The following is an 18,592-nucleotide window of genomic DNA, read 5'->3' on the forward strand; positions in this document are numbered from 1 at the left end:
TGATCATTACCTTGGGGAGTTTCCACTAAAGAATTGATCTGTAGGAAACAGGCTGTGGGCTCTGTCACCCTTGGTCATAATGCTCTTCTGCATGCTTTGGTTTGCTTCATTTGAGGTTTTAAAATGGAAATAACAGTACTGGTTGTCCCAAAGCTTCTGTACCTAGGCGCTGCGCCTCCTTTTGCTTTCTGAGTCTATTTTTCTTAAGAATAATTGAAAAGCATTTGATTTTTAAAAAAATGGTTTTCAAGAAACCAGGTACGAGAGTGAAAGAGACGTTTATTGATGAAATTCCAGGCCCGTCTCCTAAAGCCCAATGAACACATTTTGTAACTATCATTGGAAAGCCTTCTCTTTCCCATCTGTGTTGCAGGCTAGGGAACTGTGCGCCTTCCAGCACTCCCAAAAGTATGTCCAACAGAATTCTTGGCTTCTCCAGTGCCTGGCAGATGCCTCTGGCTTTTGGAAATGTCAACATTCCAAAGCTATACTTTAATACACTTAGAATAATTTTCCTTCCATTTCTTGAAAAGAGTATCTTCAGGATTCATGTGTTTTGACAGGAATACATGTGCAGACCTCAAAGAGGCAATGATAATCTGAATTCTGAAATTAGGAAGAAAAAGCTCAACTGTCAGCACTCAGGGGTATACATGTTTTTTTTATAGAAATGATCATCATTTCTTGAGTATACCAGGTAGAAATGTAGCATTTTGGACATGTTTTCTTTTTTTCTTTCTCTCATTGTTGATATATAATAGACAAAAATTCTATGTATTTTAAGTCTACAATTTAGTGTTTTGATATACATACATATTGTGAAATAATTACCACAGTGAAGCTAATTAAAATATCCATCATCTCACATAGTTAACCCTATCACGAGTAGTATTTCTATTGTCCTCTACTTGTGCCTTTTATGGTATCGTGTGCCTTAAAAGAGTGAAGAGTAAGAGAAAGTTATTTTTGAGCACATTGAACATTTTTATGTATCTATCAAAAGAACAAGAAATGATTAGCTGACTTCTAACTACAATGTAAATTCCCAAATGTGTATTTGTATAGGTAGAAAGAACACCTTTCTTTAACCTATTTATGTTTTACTCCGTATAGGTAAAGAAACAGAACTATCTATCAGTAATATTTTTCAGGCGATTTTTAAGGGACTCCTGTGAGTATTCCTATTATTTGCAGGTTCCCTTTTTTGTTGTGTGTGTGGTAAGAACACTTAACACAAAATCTACCTTAACACATTTCTAAGTGTACAGTGCAGTAATGTTAACTACAGGCACCATGTCGCTCGGCAGATGTTTAGAACTTACTCATCTTGTGTAACTAAAACTTTAGACCCATTGAAGAGTAACTCTCTACCCTCCCCTCCCGTCAGCCCCTGGCAATTACCAGCCTCCGCTCTGGATAATTTGGACTATTTTCAGTACGTGTCAGTTCGCTTTTTAAATGACAAATGTAGTTTCTAATTAGAGCAAGAAAACAAATTGGCATCTAAGTAGCCTGTTAGCCCTTTGCCATATGAAGGGTGAGAAGGGAAAGCAGCTGTTCCTGCCTAGCCAGTCCCCACCCCCCACACCCCAGCTGATGGAAGTTTGGGAGGAGGGGGATGGGGCACAGGTTGTTTCAGGACCTTCAAGAGGGGAGAGAGAGCTACCAGGGTTTCCCAAGCTGCCTTCCAGAGAAGGAGAAGGTTGCCTTTACCATCCTCCCAGGAACCAGTGTTTGAATGCAATTATCCATCTTTGACAGACGTCATTCCTGAGCAGTGGACACACACTGCCATGTGGTGCCCAAGCTCAGGCTGTTTACGGCAGGTAGTTAGAACGCAGAATAGAGACTCCGCAGGCCTTTCTAGATAGAATAAAGCATCAAAACACAGTGGTCTCTACCAAAATCTACAAAGGAAAAACAAAGCTTTTTTTGTTTTGTTTTTTGGAAAAGAAAAAAAAAACTCTCCGCCCCAAAGCAATATAGAGACAGAGGTCTTCCAGGTTAGCGGTGGCCATGGCAGGAAGGGAGAAGTGGTGCTCTGGGCTCTGGAGGAGCACTGTTTGGATGTAAACCCCAGCGCTCCCACCTCCTGCCCACCTGCTGTGTTGCCTTGGCTACCTCCCCAGCCCTGTGTTTGTTTTCTGTGAAGTCAGTGTTAGCTGTGTGCTTGTGCCATTTGGACAAGGGGGAGAGAATCCACGTGCGAAGCTGTTGGGGCAGACCCAGCCTCGCAGTAAGTTCACGCCACTGCTGTCAGGAGCTGCACTTGATGATGACGTCCACGGTCCACTGGACAGTGCTGATCTGGCCAGGACCCTGAAAGGATGGGGCATCGATCAGGCGGCTTCCTGTGGGAGCGGTAACTAGCTAACTAGCTCTCCATGTCCCGTTCCGGCCCTCTGTGATCCTTTAGTTGGGGAAGAGTCCCTAGCAGGACAACTGTATGAAGGTTGTGAAGCCGGGGTCACACTATCACAGAAAAACGTGTTGTTCCCCATGCTCATGTGAACTTCAGGGTTTATGACAAAGGCTCGAGACCATATTCTCTGGAATTCGGAAGGACTCGGTGAAGATCTTGAAAATGAACAGTCCGTCATGTATTGGGTGGTGGGGGTCTCCCATTAGGGTGCAGGCCCCCACATGATGTTTTAAGCTCTGCCTCTCCTGCAGGCCCACAGGCAGGCCCTTCCACCTCCCTGTTCACAGTGGGACCCAGTTTAGTCAGCCAGGTCTCCCATGCCTCCCTCCATCTGCCACCTTGCTCTGGTCCGTGGACAGAGCAGGGCTGTGGAGACTGCACTGTCATGGCCGGGGGAGTCACCATTTCTTTTTAAAGATTTTATTTACTTATTTGACTTTGGCTCTGGGAGAGAGAGAAGTAGACTCCCCACTGAGTAAGCAGCCTGATGCGGGGCCTGATCCCATGACCCCAGGATCATGACCTGAATGGATGGCAGATGCTTAATGACTGAGCCACCCAGGCACCTCAGGAGTCACCATTTCGAAGTGCCTTAATAAATGGCAACATGCAGAATTGCTACTCTGTGCTAGTACAGACCTGGCATAGATCTCGTGTTTAGGAGAGTAAGAATCCTGCTCCTCTGTCAGGCCAGTCCACGGGAAGGACATTTCCAAACCAGTCTGCTGAGAGAGGAAGAGTGACCCCAAGCATGACGAGCCCCACAGATGCTAGACCTGGGGCTTCCGTCCCAGAGCAGACAAGAGACACACCCTGGAGCATTTGCCTCCCTTGGAGAAGAATAGTGACCATTTATCCATCAGGCCTGCCCACCGCCCCACCTATTTCTACGAGGCATCAGTTCTAGTTCTGAGCCCTCAGTGGCCACTCTCTCTCAGAGCTGGTAATTCTGGGGAGGCACGAGAACATATCATGTCCCTGGTTATGGCGAGAGACAAGTACATCAGCTCAAAGACAATGTTCTATAGCTGTCCTTCATGTTCATTTAGCACTTACTCTGGGCCAGTCGCTGTTTTAAAAGCTCTGCCTACAGGAAATCATATAATCCACACAGCAGTTCTGTGAAGCAGGAAATCCTCTTATCCATCTTTGACAGACTGAGAGGGGGCCACCAACATCCCAAAAGTCAGATAGCTCAGCAGTGGTGGAACTACGAGGCGAGACCAGCAGGTCTGACTGGGCTTCTGCCCTTCACACCGTGCAGCACACAGCACACAGCTTGGCTGTGGAAGCCCCCTCATCCTGGGGGGCCCTGATGACCTCCTCTGTAAATGGTGGAACGCTTCTAGAGGCTACCCACCTCCCTTTATCCCAAACCGTGCTCAGGGATGAATACTGTGCAGACACAGTGTTGGAGTTAAACTAGCCTTACCTTTTATCTTGAAAATATGTCTTTTGATGAAGTGAATAGTACACAGCATTGACTAACAATGATCAAAGATCAGAACAAGGGATAGGCTTCTAAAAGGTTACTTATGATCCTCTATAAGGTTGGCTGTTTGCAGTAGTTCCTTGACTAAGTTTTGGCTTTTGCTCTTTGCACTCCTGAAACCCCCTGTTCTGTGTGGGACACTTACAGCCACCAACCTTTGGAGCCTTCCTCCCGCATTGGTGGTTCTCATCAAATGGCTTCATGTTAGAATCACCTGGGAAGTGTTAGTAAAAATAAGATGTGTAGGGTTGCCCCAGAAAATCTGAGTTGTTCCCTCCTGGGGGGACCTGTGCTTACACATTTTGCAAGAGGTCCCCGGTAATTGTGCTGGGGACGTCAGGTTGAGAATAGCCATCCTGATGGTGACTCTTCTCTCCCACCAGCCTTCGCCATAAAACCTCCGAGTATGGTCCACTGACCAGAGGCATCAGCAGCTGCTGGGACCTTGTTAGAAACACAGAAACGCAGGCCCCATCCCAGACTCATGAGTAAGAATCTGCTTTCTAGTTAGAGCCCTCTTGTGATTCATGGGCCTACTCAAGTTTGGGAAACAGTACCACGTTTGAATATCAGTATAACCTCCTTTTAAATGATCTAAAACCCAGGTGAGCACCGTCTTCCCCAACCAGGTATGGAATCCTACCAGCAGCAGCATCCCCTCGACCATGATCCCTTGATAAGTACAAGGTTTTAATTTTCCTATCCCTCCCACCCTTCATCTCCTGCCAGACCACCTCCACACTTTCCCCTTCCCATTTGTCAGTGCTTGATATATATCAAGTGTATTTCTTATGCTTTAAGGGTCTAATCTGCTGCAGGGTGTCCCACTGTTCCTCAGTGGGACATATCTTATTTTTAGTAACACTTCCCAGGTGATTCTGAAGGCATGGATTTTCACCATAAGGCCCACTGTCAGCCTTTAAAAAGGGGAGAGGGGAATGCCCCCACCTTACTCTGTAATTCTGTAATCTGGCACAGGCTGAGCAGATCTATTTATATGAAAAGCACAGCAACAATTTATAAGCATATGGATCCGTAGTTACAAATACTAAATTATTAGATGACTCATATATAGATAATTTAAGAAAGAAAAATAGTAGGACCATCTGAAATCATGGTTTACATTAGCTCCAAAAGAGAGGAAAAAACACTTTTCTCACTGGCCTGTATCATTCCTCAAATTTGCAAAATAGCTCAGAACCTTTCAATTCCCACCGTAGTAGTCACTTAAGAAATGATTTTGCAGAGGAGGAGTCAAGATGCCTGAGAAGTGGCAGACTGAGACTACTTCAGCTAGCACAAGATCAGCTAGATCGCTTATCTAAAGATTGCAAACACCTAAAAATCCATCGGCAGATCAAAGAGAAGAAGAACAGCAATTCTGTAAACAGAAAAACAACCACTTTCTGAAAGGTAGGACCGGCGGAGAAGTGAATCCAAAGCGACGGGAAGATGGAGGGGGGGGGGGGGGAGCGGCCGGCTCCCAGCAAGCGGCGGAGCAACGACGCACAAAATCGGGACTTTTAAAAGTCTGTTCCGCTGAGGGACATCGCTCCAGAGGCTAAACCGGGGTGAAGCCCACGCGGGGTCAGCGTGGCCTCAGGTCCCGCAGGGTGACAGAAGGACCAGAGGTGTCTGAGTGTCACAGAGCTTACATGTATTAGAAAGGGGAAGCCAGCTACAGAGACAGAGCCGACAGTAAGCTCACAGCTCGGTGTTACCTTGAACCGGTCACAGGCTCGGTGAGCTCGGAGCGCGGCCGGAGGTCAGGCAGACGGGAGTAACTGGGCGCTGTTCTCTGAGGGCGCACTGAAGACTGGGGCCCCGGGCTCTCGGCTCCTCCAGGCGGGAGACCAGGAGGCCGCCATTTGTGTTCCCGTCCTCTGTAACTCTACGGAAAGCACTCAGGGAACAAAAGCTCCTGAAAGCAAACCCAAGCGGATTACTCAGCCCGGCCCCTGCTAAGGGTGGTGCAATTCCTCCTGGGGCAAAGACACTTGAGAATCACTACAACAGGCCCCTCCCCCAGAAGATCAACAAGAAATCCTGCCAAGACCAAGTTCACTTACCAAGGAGTACGGTTTCAATACCAAGGAGAGCAGCAGAATTCCAGAGGAGGAGAAAGCAAAGCATGGAACTCATGGCTTTCTCCCTATGATTCTTTAGTCTTGCAGTTAATTTAATTTTTTTTCTTTTTCATTTTTTTTCTCTTCTTCGGCTACAATTATTTTTAACTTTTACCCTTTTCTTTTTTAACGTCTTTTTAACTAGATCATCAAATATATTTTTTCTCTTTTTTATACTTTTCTTTATTTGTTTTCTTTTTTTAATTCATTTTTTTTCTTTTTTTTTGCCTTTCTTTTTTTCTGAACCTCTTTTTATCCCTTTTCGCCCCCGGATCTCTTCTGATTTGGTTAAAGCTTATTTTCCTGGGGTTGTTGCCACCCTTTTAGTATTTTACTTGCTCCTTCATAACTCTTATCTAGACAAAATGACCAGGCAGAAAAACTAACCACAAAAAAAAAGAACAAGAGGCAGTACCAAAGGCTAGGGACCTAATCAATACAGACATTGGTAATATGTCAGATCTAGAGTTCAGAATGACAATTCTCAAGGTTCTAGCCGGGCTCGAAAAAGGCATGGAAGACATTAGAGAAACCCTCTCGGGAGATATAAAAGCCCTTTCTGGAGAAATAAAAGAATTAAAATCTAACCAAGTTGAAATCAAAAAAGCAATTAATGAGGTGCAATCAAAAATGGAGGCTCTCACTGCTAGGATAAATGAGGCAGAAGAAAGAATTAGCGATATAGAAGACCAACTGACAGAGAATAGAGAAGCTGAGCAAAAGAGGGAAAAACAGCTATTGGACCACGAGGGGAGAATTCGAGAGATAAGTGACACCATAAGATGAAACAACATTAGAATAATTGGGATTCCAGAAGAAGAACAAAGAGAGAGGGGAGCAGAAGGTATACTGGAGAGAATTATTGGGGAGAATTTCCTCAATATGGCAAAGGGAACAAGCATAAAATTCAGGAGGTTCAGAGAACGCCCCTCAAAATCAATAAGAATAGGCCACACCACATCACCTAATAGTAAAATTTACAAGTCTTAGTGACAAAGAGAAAATCCTGAAAGCAGCCCAGGACAAGAAGTCTGTAACATACAATGGTAAAAATATTAGATTGGCAGCAGACTTATCCACAGAGACCTGGCAGGCCAGAAAGAGCTGGCATGATGTATTCAGAGCACTAAACGAGAAAAACATGCAGCCAAGAATACTATATCCAGCTAGGCTATCATTGAAAATAGAAGGAGAGATTAAAAGCTTCCTGGACAAACAAAAACTGAAAGAATTTGCAAACACCAAACCAGCTCTACAGGAAATATTGAAAGGGGTCCTCTAAGCAAAGAGAGAGCCTACAAGTGGTAGATCAGAAAGGAACAGAGACAATATGCAGTAACAGTCACCTTACAGGCAATACAATGGCACTAAATTCATATCTCTCAATAGTTACCCTGAATGTTAATGGGCTAAATGCCCCAATCAAAAGACACAGGGTATCAGAATGGATAAAAAAAAACAAAACCCATCTATATGTTGCCTCCAAGAAACTCATTTTAAGCCTGAAGACACCTCCAGATTTAAAGTGAGGGGGTGGAAAAGAATTTACCATGCTAATGGACATCAGAAGAAAGCAGGAGTGGCAATCCTTATATCAGATCAATTAGATTTTAAGCCAAAGACTATAATAAGAGATGAGGAAGGACACTATATCATACTCAAAGAGTCTGTCCAACAAGAAGATCTAACAATTTTAAATATCTATGCCCCCAACGTGGGAGCAGCCAACTATATGAACCGATTAATAACAAAATCAAAGAAACACATCGACAATAATAAAATAATAGTATGGGACTTTAACACTCCCCTCACTGAAATGGACAGATCATCCAAGCAAAAGATCAACAAGGAAATAAAGGCCTTAAATGACAAACTGGACCAGATGGACATCACAGATATATTCAGAACATTTCATCCCAAAGCAACAGAATACACATTCTTCTCTAGTGCACATGGAACATTCTCCAGAATAGATCACATCCTTGGTCCTAAATCAGGACTCAACTGGTATCAAAAGATTGGGATCATACCCTGCATATTTTCAGACCACAATGCCCTGAAGCTAGAACTCAACCACAAGAGGAAGTTTGGAAAGAACCCAAATACATGGAGACTAAACAGCATCCTTCTAAAGAATGAATGGGTCAACCAGGAAATTAAAGAAGAATTGAAAAAAATCATGGAAACAAATGATAATGAAAACACAACGGTTCAAAATCTGTGGGATACAGCAAAGGCAGTCCTGAGAGGAAAATATATAGGGGTACAAGCCTTTCTCAGTAAACAAGAAAGGTCTCAGGTACACAACCTAACCCTACACCTAAAGGAGCTGGAGAAAGAACAAGAAAGAAACCCTAAACCCAGCAGGAGAAGAGAAATCATAAAGATGAGAGCAGAAATCAATGAAATAGAAACCAAAAAAAACAATAGAACAAATCAACGAAACTAGGAGCTGGTTCTTTGAAAGAATTAGTAAAATTGATAAACCCCTGGCCAGACTTAACAAAAAGAAAAGAGAAAGGACCCAAATAAATAAAATCATGAATGAAAGAGGAGAGATCAGAACTAACACCAAAGAAATACAAACAATTAAAAGAACATACTATGAGCAACTCTACGCCAACAAATTTGACAATCTGGAAGAAATGGATGCATTCCTAGAGACATATAAACTACCACAACTGAACCAGGAAGAAATAGAAAGCCTGAACAGACCCATAACCAGTAAGGAGATTGAAACAGTCATTAAAAATCTCCAAACAAACAAAAGCCCAGGGCCAGATGGCTTCCTGGGGGAATTCTACCAAACATTTAAAGAAGAACTAATTCCTATTCTCCTGAAACTGTTCCAAAAAATAGAAATGGAAGGAAAACTTCCAAGCTCATTTTATGAGGCCAGCATCACCTTGATCCCAAAACCAGACAAGGATCCCATCAAAAAAGAGAGCTATAGACCAATATCCTTGATGAACACAGATGCAAAAATTCTCACCAAAATACTAGCCAATAGGATTCAACAGTACATTAAAAGGATTATTCACCACGACCAAGTGGGATTTATTCCAGGGCTGCAAGATTGGTTCAACATCCACAAATCAATCAATGTGATACAACACATCAATAAAAGAAAGAACAAGAACCATATGATACTCTCAATAGATGCTGAAAAAGCATTTGACAAAGTACAGCATCCCTTCCTGATCAAAACTCTTCAAAGTGTAGGGATCAAGGGCACATACTTCAATATTATCAAAGCCATTTATGAAAAACCCACCGCAAATATCATTCTCAATGGAGAAAAACTGAAAGCTTTTCCGCTAAGGTCAGGAACACGGCAGGGATGTCCATTATCACCACTGTTATTCAACATAGTACTAGAAGTCTTAGCCTCAGCAATCAGTCAACAAAAGGAAATTAAAGGCATCCAAATCGGCAAAGAAGAAGTCAAACTATCACTCTTCGCAGATGATATGATACTATAGGTGGAAAACCCAAAAGACTCCACTCCAAAACTGCTAGAACTTGTACAGGAATTCAGTAAAGTGTCAGGATATAAAATCAATGCACAGAAATCAGTTGCATTTCTCTACACCAACAACAAGACAGAAGAAAGAGAAATTAAGGAGTCAGTCCCATTTACAGTTGCACCCCAAACCATAAGATACCTAGGAATAAACCTAACCAAAGAGGCACAGAATCTATACTCAGAAAACTATAAACTATTCCTGAAAGAAATTGAGGAAGACACAAAGAAATGGAAAAATGTTCCATGCTCCTGGATTGGAAGAATAAATATTGTGAAAACGTCTATGCTACCTAAAGCAATCTACACATTTAATGCAATTCCTATCAAAGTACCATCCATCTTTTCAAAGAAATGGAACAAATAATCCTGAAATTTATTTGGAACCAGAAAAGACCTCAAATAGCCAAAGGAATGTTGAAAAAGAAAGCCAATGTTGGTGGCATCACAATTCCGGACTTCAAGCTCTATTACAAAGCTGTCATCATCAAGACAGCATGGTACTGGCACAAAAACAGACACATAGATCAATGGAACAGAATAGAGATCCCAGAAATAGACCCTTAACTCTATGGTAAACTAATCTTCGACAAAGCAGGAAAGAATGTCCAATGGAAAAAAGACAGCCTCTTCAATAAATGGTGTTGGCAAAATTGGACAGCCGCATGCAGAAAAATGAAATTGGACCATTTCCTTACACCACACACGAAAATAGACTCAAAATGGATGAAGGACCTCAATGTGCGAAAGGAATCCATCAAAATCCTTGAGAAGAACACAGGCAGCAACCTCTTTGACCTCAGCCTCAGCAACATCTTCCTAGGAACATCGCCAAAGGCAAGGGAAGCAAGGGCAAAAATGAACTATTGGGATTTTATCAAGAGCAAAAGCTTCTGCACAGCAAAGGAAACAGTTAAAACCAAAAGACAACTGACAGAATGGGAGAAGATATTTGCAAATGACATATCAGATAAAGGACTAGTGTCCAAAATCTATAAAGAACTTAGCTAACTCAACACCCAAAGAACAAATAATCCAATCAAGAAATGGGCAGAGGACATGAACAGACATTTCTGCAAAGAAGACATCCAGATGGCCAACAGACACATGAAAAAGTGCTCCCTATCACTCGGCATCAGGGAAATACAAATCAAAACCACAATGAGATATCATGTCACACCAGTAAGAATGGCTAAAATTAACAAGTCAGGAAATGACAGATGCTGGCGAGGATGAGGAGAAAGGGGAACCCTCCTACACTGTTGGTGGGAATGCAAGCTGGTGCAACCACTCTGGAAAACAGCATGGAGGTTCCTCAAAATGTTGAAAATAGAACTGCCCTATGACCCAGCAATTGCACTACTGGGTATTTACCCTAAAGATACAAACGTAGTGATCCAAAGGGGCACGTGCACCCGAATGTTTATAGCAGCAATGTCCACAATAGCCAAACTATGGAAAGAACCTAGATGTCCATCAACAGAAGTGGTATATATACACAATGGAATACTATGCAGCCATCAAAAGAAATGAAATCTTTCCATTTGCGACAACGTGGATGGAACTAGAGCGTATCATGCTTAGCGAAATAAGTCAAGCAGAGAAAGACAACTATCATATGATCTCCCTGATATGGGGAATTGGTGATGCAACATGGGGGCTTAAGGGGGTAGGAGAAGAATAAATGGAACAAGATGGGACTGGGAGGGAGACAAACCATAAGTGACTCTTAATCTCACAAAACAAACTGAGGGTTGCTGGGGGGAGGGGGGTTAGGAGAAGGGGGGTGGGGTTATGGACATTGGGGAGGGTATGTGCTTTGGTGAGTGCTGTGAAGTGTGTAAATCTGGCGATTCACAGACCTGTACCCCTGGGGATAAAAATATATTATAAGTTTATAAAAAAATTTAAAAATTTAAAAAAAAAAAAACATGAAAATGCTGCTGAGTTCACAAAGCCCTCTTTAAAAAAGAACAAAAAAGGGAATAAAAAATCTGTATCCATCCCTCCCCCCAAAAAAAGAAATGATTTTGCATCAACAGAAAGAATTAACTATGTAAGAAAATTATACAGGAATTCAGTAAAGTGTCAGGATATAAAAAAAAAAAAAAGAAATGATTTTGCATCAACAGAAAGAATTAACTATGTAAGAAAATTATACTGCCACAAAAAAAAAAAAATTGCATTCTTTAGAGTTCGGTGCAGTGATTTTGTAGATTCTCACCTGCTCATTTAGCCTTTGAAAATCTGCATCTTGGTTTCGAAAGCAGGACATCTCAGCCTAAAACCACCAGTTAGCTCCTGGAAGCTTTCTTAGTTGTATCTGAACTTTTCATAAAAATAAGCCTTTAACTTAATGAAAAATAAGTCTTTAACTTAATGAAAAAAGAATGTTGTATTGTCACTTTTGCTATTAGCTTGGGAAACAATTTTATAAAAAAAAGCATTTAAACCATTTAAAACTCCTGTGGAAATGTTGAGAAAAAATCCAGACATCCTCTTCTTTCTTACCCTGCTGGAAGGGTGACTTTTACTCAAGAACAGTGTTTACCCTGAAACCTGTTGATCAGGAAATAGGCATGTGTACTTAACTATGAAGAATTAGGCCATTTCCCCCAAGGCACTGTTGAAACAGTAAAAGGATCATTAAGCACTCGAAATGTAAATAAACTTTCATTTGTATGTCTCACGTTAACTTGTTTAATTAAACTGTTAATAATGAACGTTTTTCAGATCACAGTTTTTCATGATACAGGAAGAATAAGACATATTGTCAAATTTAGAAATGGGTAATTATGAAATATGTGTTTTCTGTTCAATTTCATGAATAATCAGAAATAAAAACTCCCTATGGATACATAATCCTTCTTGCCATTGGTTGAAATCTAGACCAAGATTTCTCCTAGCATGATGCCCAAATGAGCAGATTTGCTGTTGAGTTTTCCAGAGGTAGTAACTTAATATTGGAAGAAGCTGTGGGAGTAAAAATTGACAAAGTCTTTGGGTAAAGGAAGAAGAGAAGTCATAGCCAGAAGTTCTGTGGAATGAATTTGAAAACGGTTAATGTTGTTTCTTTGGAAAGTTTCAGGGTGTATTCTCAAGCCTGCTCAAGGTTTCTCTGAGGAATTTTTCAAAGTGAGAAAGCCTTGTTTATAAATGTGTATTTGCTGGTTCAATCTTACTGACTTGTGGGAAACTTCCAGTCTTTTATCCTATCAAGCCCAAGCAAAGTGTCTCAAAGAACATTCTTGTTTAAGGTTCTTAGTTTCAGGGTCCTCCCTCTTTCACTCCATCTGTCCATCCATCCCTCAACTGCCAAACACTGGTTAATAATAATAACCAGCTAATAATGGTAGCTACTAGCTACGGAGTCGCTAGTGTGTGTCAATAAGTTGTTTTCTGTACATTCTCCTCTCATTTTTACCCCAACCAAGGCAGATGAAGAATCCCATGAAAAGTGAGAATAATTTGCTATCCAAGTTTCTACAGCTAGACATTCAAATTCAGACTTTTTATATTTCAAATATGGGCTGTTAACCACTGTATTATGTTGCTTCTTCGCTACTATTAGTCTTAGAAAATGTTGGTAGAATCTTGCCGTAATAATATTGGCAACCACCTGACATTCGTAGGCCGTCTCATCCACCTTGGATCTTCACCACAGTGCTTAGTTAGAAAGCAGCGGTGTGGTGTTCTCACGTGTGAAGCATAGTACTGAAGAATTTTACTCTTTTTGTGACCACAGATCCAAGAGACTGGCAGGCATGCGCCACCTTCTTGGGTATCTTTATGCATCGATATTCAGCTTATCTTCTCTGAGCTTTATGCTAGCATCACATGACCTGATGTTTATATGTTTATAGTTTCATTTAGTGTTCCTTGTTACTCCATGGGAGTTCAAAACCATTAAGGCTGAAGACCTGCTACCAGAGATACCGATTTAATGATTTTAGTTGTCACTAAAGTATTTTTTTTTTAATTGGGCTGACTTCTAACTCCTGAATGTTCAGTGATACGTTTTGGTTCTTTTAGTTTGATGTAGTAGCATTATTCTTGAGACATACAGCAAATTAAATATTCTACAGTTAAGGAGCAGATTAGTCTGCAGATAAAATCCAGAGGAAAAGTACACAGGAACCCAGTCAGTTTTTCTTGGAAGCATCTTTTTTGTTATGTTCCACCTAAAACTGGGAGGAGTAACCCCACCTCCTCGCAAGAAAACTGGACAAGGGAGCCCAGACTGTTGTATCAAACTGGCTGAGGCCACTGAAGTAAGGAAATCCTGTTCTAAGGAGGAGCATCTCCACTCTCCCTTCTGGAAACCTTTCTTTTCTTCCTTCCGGGCCTGTCTTTACTGACTCTGATTTGACTCCTTGGAAGTGTCTGTTCTCTGCTTATTTGCTGCTGGATGGGCTTTGAGCAAACGAGTCCTTTTGCAAAGATTTTCCCCACTTCCCTGTAACGTCTGACTTACACAGTTCTTAAAGAACTTGCATGGAGTTAGAAGACACATAGAGTGGTTCAGAGATCCTCTCTACTTCATTTGGGCTAGTTCATAGGGCAGGGCTAGAGTTCAGTAGAACTTCTGGGGACCCCGGTGCAGGAATTAAAGGTTGAGGTGCCTTAAGCCATTTTAATATGCCAGCTTAAGCCAAGAGGAATATGGAGGAGGAAAAGGGAAATCATAGTCAGAGGTGTCCACGTATGCTTGGACACTTGAAAAATTTCCAAAAGGAAAATGAACACAGATCCCAACCCTGCATGGGGGTTCGGCTTACTTATACACATATTCCTTAGGAATAATAACTTCAGTTATTGTGTGTGTTGGGGTGTGTGTCTGTGTGTGCGTGTGTGCGTCTCAGCAGGAACCATTTCCTGAGGTGCCTTCTGTCACATTCCCGCCTGTTACAGCTGTTCACCTGGAAGCGCCTTGGCCATCAGGTTGTCATCATGATTCAGTGTAGAGTTGAGACTTGTAGTAATGGTCAAAATCGTCTATGGTTCCAATGTGATCAACAAGCTTTCATAACTTCCCTATATAAAAAGACATTTCTTTTGCTTTCTTGTAGCTCAGCCTTTGATCTTTCTATTTTTTATCACCATACATTATTTTTCATCTCCATAAAATTTTCCCATTGAAAACACACTATCCGATCTGTTTATGGAACTTGTTACTCAGTATCATACACAGATTTAACAAAGCTGTGCCAGGAACCCCATTCAGATAGGAAAGAGAAGGCAAATGCTCAGTTCAACAAAGTGAAGGTCATATGTATTTTGCCAAGCTAAACTGATTTCTCTTGCGGCGGCTACTTTAAAATTTGTCATCACTTTGGCCAACGCTGAGTATCAATTACATTCTATTATTTTGCTTTGTATTAAGTGATAATAATTCTGCCCTGGGTTTAACCGTGTACTGTTATTTATCCATCTTCTTACTTGAGGATACTTCTTACTCTGGTTGCTTATGTATGGCTTGCAGACTTATGTTTTCTTGTTCTTTTTCCTTCTGCTTTCGGCATTTGTTTTGCTTTATTAACTCTGTGGTTTTGCCCTCAGTTGTGTTTCGCATGCCATAAAGCTGGACGTCCGCAAATGCATGAAATGGCTAAAAAGTCCGTTACGAAACTCCTCACTGCCCTGTGTCTTCGTGCATTCCCTGGCCATCAGGGGCCTGTGGCTTTTCACAAGGTATTTAACTTGGCCCTTTAAGCGTCTGGTAGAGATACAGGATTAGGGTCCTTAAGGGTCAAACTCTGCACTACGAAAGCAAAGGGCATGGGGAGGTAGAAGTGCCACTGGAAATACTATAAGAGGAAATTGATGAGCGGTAGAAGTGCCACTGGAAATACTATAAGAGGAAATTGATGAGCCTTTTCCCAGAAACTCAGCCTGCCTTTGGACTCGCTATTCTCTCGACTTCTCCGATTCAGTGCGCTCATTTTAGCGCTACCCTAAGGTAGAGGCAGAAAAACATTTACAAAGGGAAAAAGCATTGGCTTGGAATATAGTGGTCAGGTGTGTCATGAAAACCTTCCTTCTAGGACCCTTCCTGGTTTACCCATTTATTATGATTGTAAAAAGTATGAGAACCTTTTTTTTTCTTTTTCTTTTTCTTTTCTTTTTTTTTTTTTTAAAGAAAATGTCAAGATAGCTGATAGAGCATTTCTTTGTGTGGAATTAAAGATAGTAATATTATTAGGTACATGGTCATTTTTATATTTAAAAGGATACCCTTTTATCATAGTAAGTACTTACACATCCATTGTAAGCAGAGTGAGCTTCTTAGGTTAACCCTTTTTAAAATTTATTTAAGTAGGCTACACACCCAGAATAGAGCTCAATGTGGGGTTTGAACTCACAACCCCGAGATCAAGACCTGAGCAGAGATCAACAGCCAGATGCTTAACAGACTGAGCCACCCAGGTGCCCCAGATTAATACTTTTTTTTTTTTTTTTAAGCCATATAAGCATGCAAGGAGTCCTTCCTAGTGTTGTACCCCTGGGATTAGCAACTAGAAGTGGTGGTGATGTTAAAACTCAAAGAAATGCATTTGGCATTTAGGAAGTTCTTGCCCAGATACAGTACCATGTGCGTTACATAAACTCTGGTTCCTCCATGCTTTCATTCATGGCTCTAAAGTGACTAATGAAATTTTTGAAGGGAGGTTGTAGAGCCGCTATGGCTATCCGAATTTAAAAGAAGCATGCTTAGACTGAGTATGAGTTTAGCTCTCAAAATAGCTACTTTCTCATCTTTAATGCTTCTGCAGCTTCAAAATCCCCCTTCAATTAATGTCAGAGCTCAGAGATCTTAAAGATCAATAGCTATGAAGATTTCTGGGGAGAACATGGGATTTAAAGAAAACTGTTAAATTTTGAGTCATGAGTAGTCCTTCTCTGCTGAAGGACACTCCAGAGCATTTGTTGCCTCAAAGTGATGCCCCGCACTCATTTAGATGTATTTCCCACATTTGCACATCATTTCATGACATGCCAAGTATACGCATTCCACATACTATACCGATGTATAGTTTGTGCCTTTGCATACATTCTAATCCATGATCATTGGAGAAAATGAATTTAAAACTGACATGCCCTTCGATGGCAATTTGAAAAATAAATTATTTTGGAATTTGCTTTTCTTTTTTAGCTAAAAACAAATTAATCTAAGCCAATTTCCAATTAAATTTATGAGTTGTAAATCCTCAATCGGACTACTAAGGATTCAATAGATAAATTTAGCTGTTGGAGACTATTTACTTTTACATTATTAATTTTCCTGAAAAGTTATGACTGTGAGGCCCAAAAGAATGTTCCGGCATAAGCGATAGCGGCCATGAAGGTTAACACTTAATATCTCTTCCATCTCCCTTCTTATCCATCAAATTAAGTTTGTCATGGAGGTGAGAACTCTTTATTTTGATTATAGATAATCTCAGAGTTATCCCTCAAAAAATAATTAAGGTACATTAAATCTCTTTCTTTTTGTGGGTCTAAATATACTTAGTAAACAGGAAAGGATGACCCACCTGATAGACAGAAAGCAGCAGGTAAATTTAAAGCATGCTTTTGTTGTTATGACCATCCCTATAGCTTCCAGAAGAATTAGAGGAAATAAAATCTGCAAAGTCATGACATTAAACATCATCATCATCAAATCCCCAAATTGAGATTTCTCCATGCTTGCAGCCATCAGGGAGTCTATTCAGGTCCCAGTAGACATTCAGACTCACAAGACCCACATAGGCCACAACTCGTATGACATCTGCTTAATAGATCCACGACAGGGAAGAGAAATAGGGCCCTGGCAGGCATTTCTCTCTCCCAGGAAGGAGGAGCCTTTGCAGTCGTCCAGCAGCTACTCTGCAGGTCTCAAATGTCAGCCTTGAAACAAGAGATGAGAGCCCCCTCGGTGGGTGCAGTCACCTTAGCTTAGGAGCCCCCATGTTTCCACCACGGAGGAACCAGAATTTCCATAACAACTCCATGAGCAGAGCTGGCGGAAGTCTCTCAGAGGACATGAGCAATGACAAGATTCACTCAGGAAACCCAAACCTGTGACTTCTCGCCAGGTTTCTAAAGTCCATCCATAGTTTTTCCAATTCAGATGCAACGTAGTCATGGAGAGACACTTTTACCCTAAGCCACGCTGTTCAGTTTCCCAGCCGATTGTCCATTTGTATCAGGTTTCCAGAACACAGCTAGAGCGTAAATCCAAGATCACTGTTTACAGTACAAAAGAAAGGGATTAACAGCCCTTTCCCCATACTTCATAACATAGGAGTGAGTAAATTCTGTTCCTGTTTGACCATGGAAGGAGTTTTTCCAGATTAATTTCCAGACACCTGAGTTTGCTCTCAGTAGAATTACTTGGCATATCTAAAAATCACTCCTTTGCATTCTCCTATGCTGCTCAGAACAGTAAGTTTTGAGAGTGATAATCTTTAGGAAAATGTTACTTGCCTATTGGCTTCAAAACAAATTTTCAGGGATTTTTAAAGATTTATAGTACTCATCAATAATTAGTCCTAAATCAGGCTGACTTTCTGTACAAGAGGGATTTACTGTCCTCTCTGGTTAATTCCAAAGCATGTTGGTAATGAACTGGTTATCTACAGAGCGTGTATGTTGCTATCTTATCTCTTTACCAGGTATGCATTGAGACATACATATGTAGCTGTCACCAACGTAGTATAAACACGGCTGTGCGGGCAACTCTCAGTCAAATGCTGAGTGACTTGACTTTACAGTTACGACAAAGGCAGGAGAACACGGTGAGCGGGCTTGCCGGCGTCTCTGTGTAACTGCATGCTGTGTGTCCCACACCCTCGATGCTCCCTCCTCTCCCACCTGCTGCCAGGGTGGCCTCCTGAAGCAGTGGGGGAGGCTTACTTGGTTTAGAAGAATATTCATTTATATAAATTCAGCTCTTTATATTTTTGTCTGTTTAAAGTTTTGAGAGTTGTTTTTCCTTATGGTTCCTATCATTTTTTAGTCATTATTGAAAATTTTATATAAAAATATTA

The 18,592-nt window shown here is 41.3% G+C and overlaps 1 protein-coding gene across 3 annotated transcripts in view; it reads left to right on the forward strand.

The window, feature by feature from the left end:
* ARFGEF3 (ARFGEF family member 3) overlaps positions 1–18,592 on the forward strand; it is a 180,359-nt gene that overhangs the window by 65,802 nt on the left and 95,965 nt on the right. The window contains exon 6 of one of the 3 annotated variants that reach the window (XM_059400808.1): positions 15,123–15,254. The exons of 1 other annotated variant lie outside the window; for it this stretch is intronic. In XM_059400808.1, the coding sequence (XP_059256791.1) occupies positions 15,123–15,254 (132 nt within the window). Of the gene's footprint in view, positions 1–15,122; positions 15,255–18,217; positions 18,341–18,592 lie in introns of all 3 variants that reach the window. One more of the 3 variants, XM_059400810.1, reaches the window with a different exon arrangement.

The sequence above is a fragment of the Mustela nigripes genome, chromosome 5 (genome assembly GCF_022355385.1).
Source record: "Mustela nigripes isolate SB6536 chromosome 5, MUSNIG.SB6536, whole genome shotgun sequence".
NCBI classification, from domain to species: domain Eukaryota; kingdom Metazoa; phylum Chordata; class Mammalia; order Carnivora; family Mustelidae; genus Mustela; species Mustela nigripes.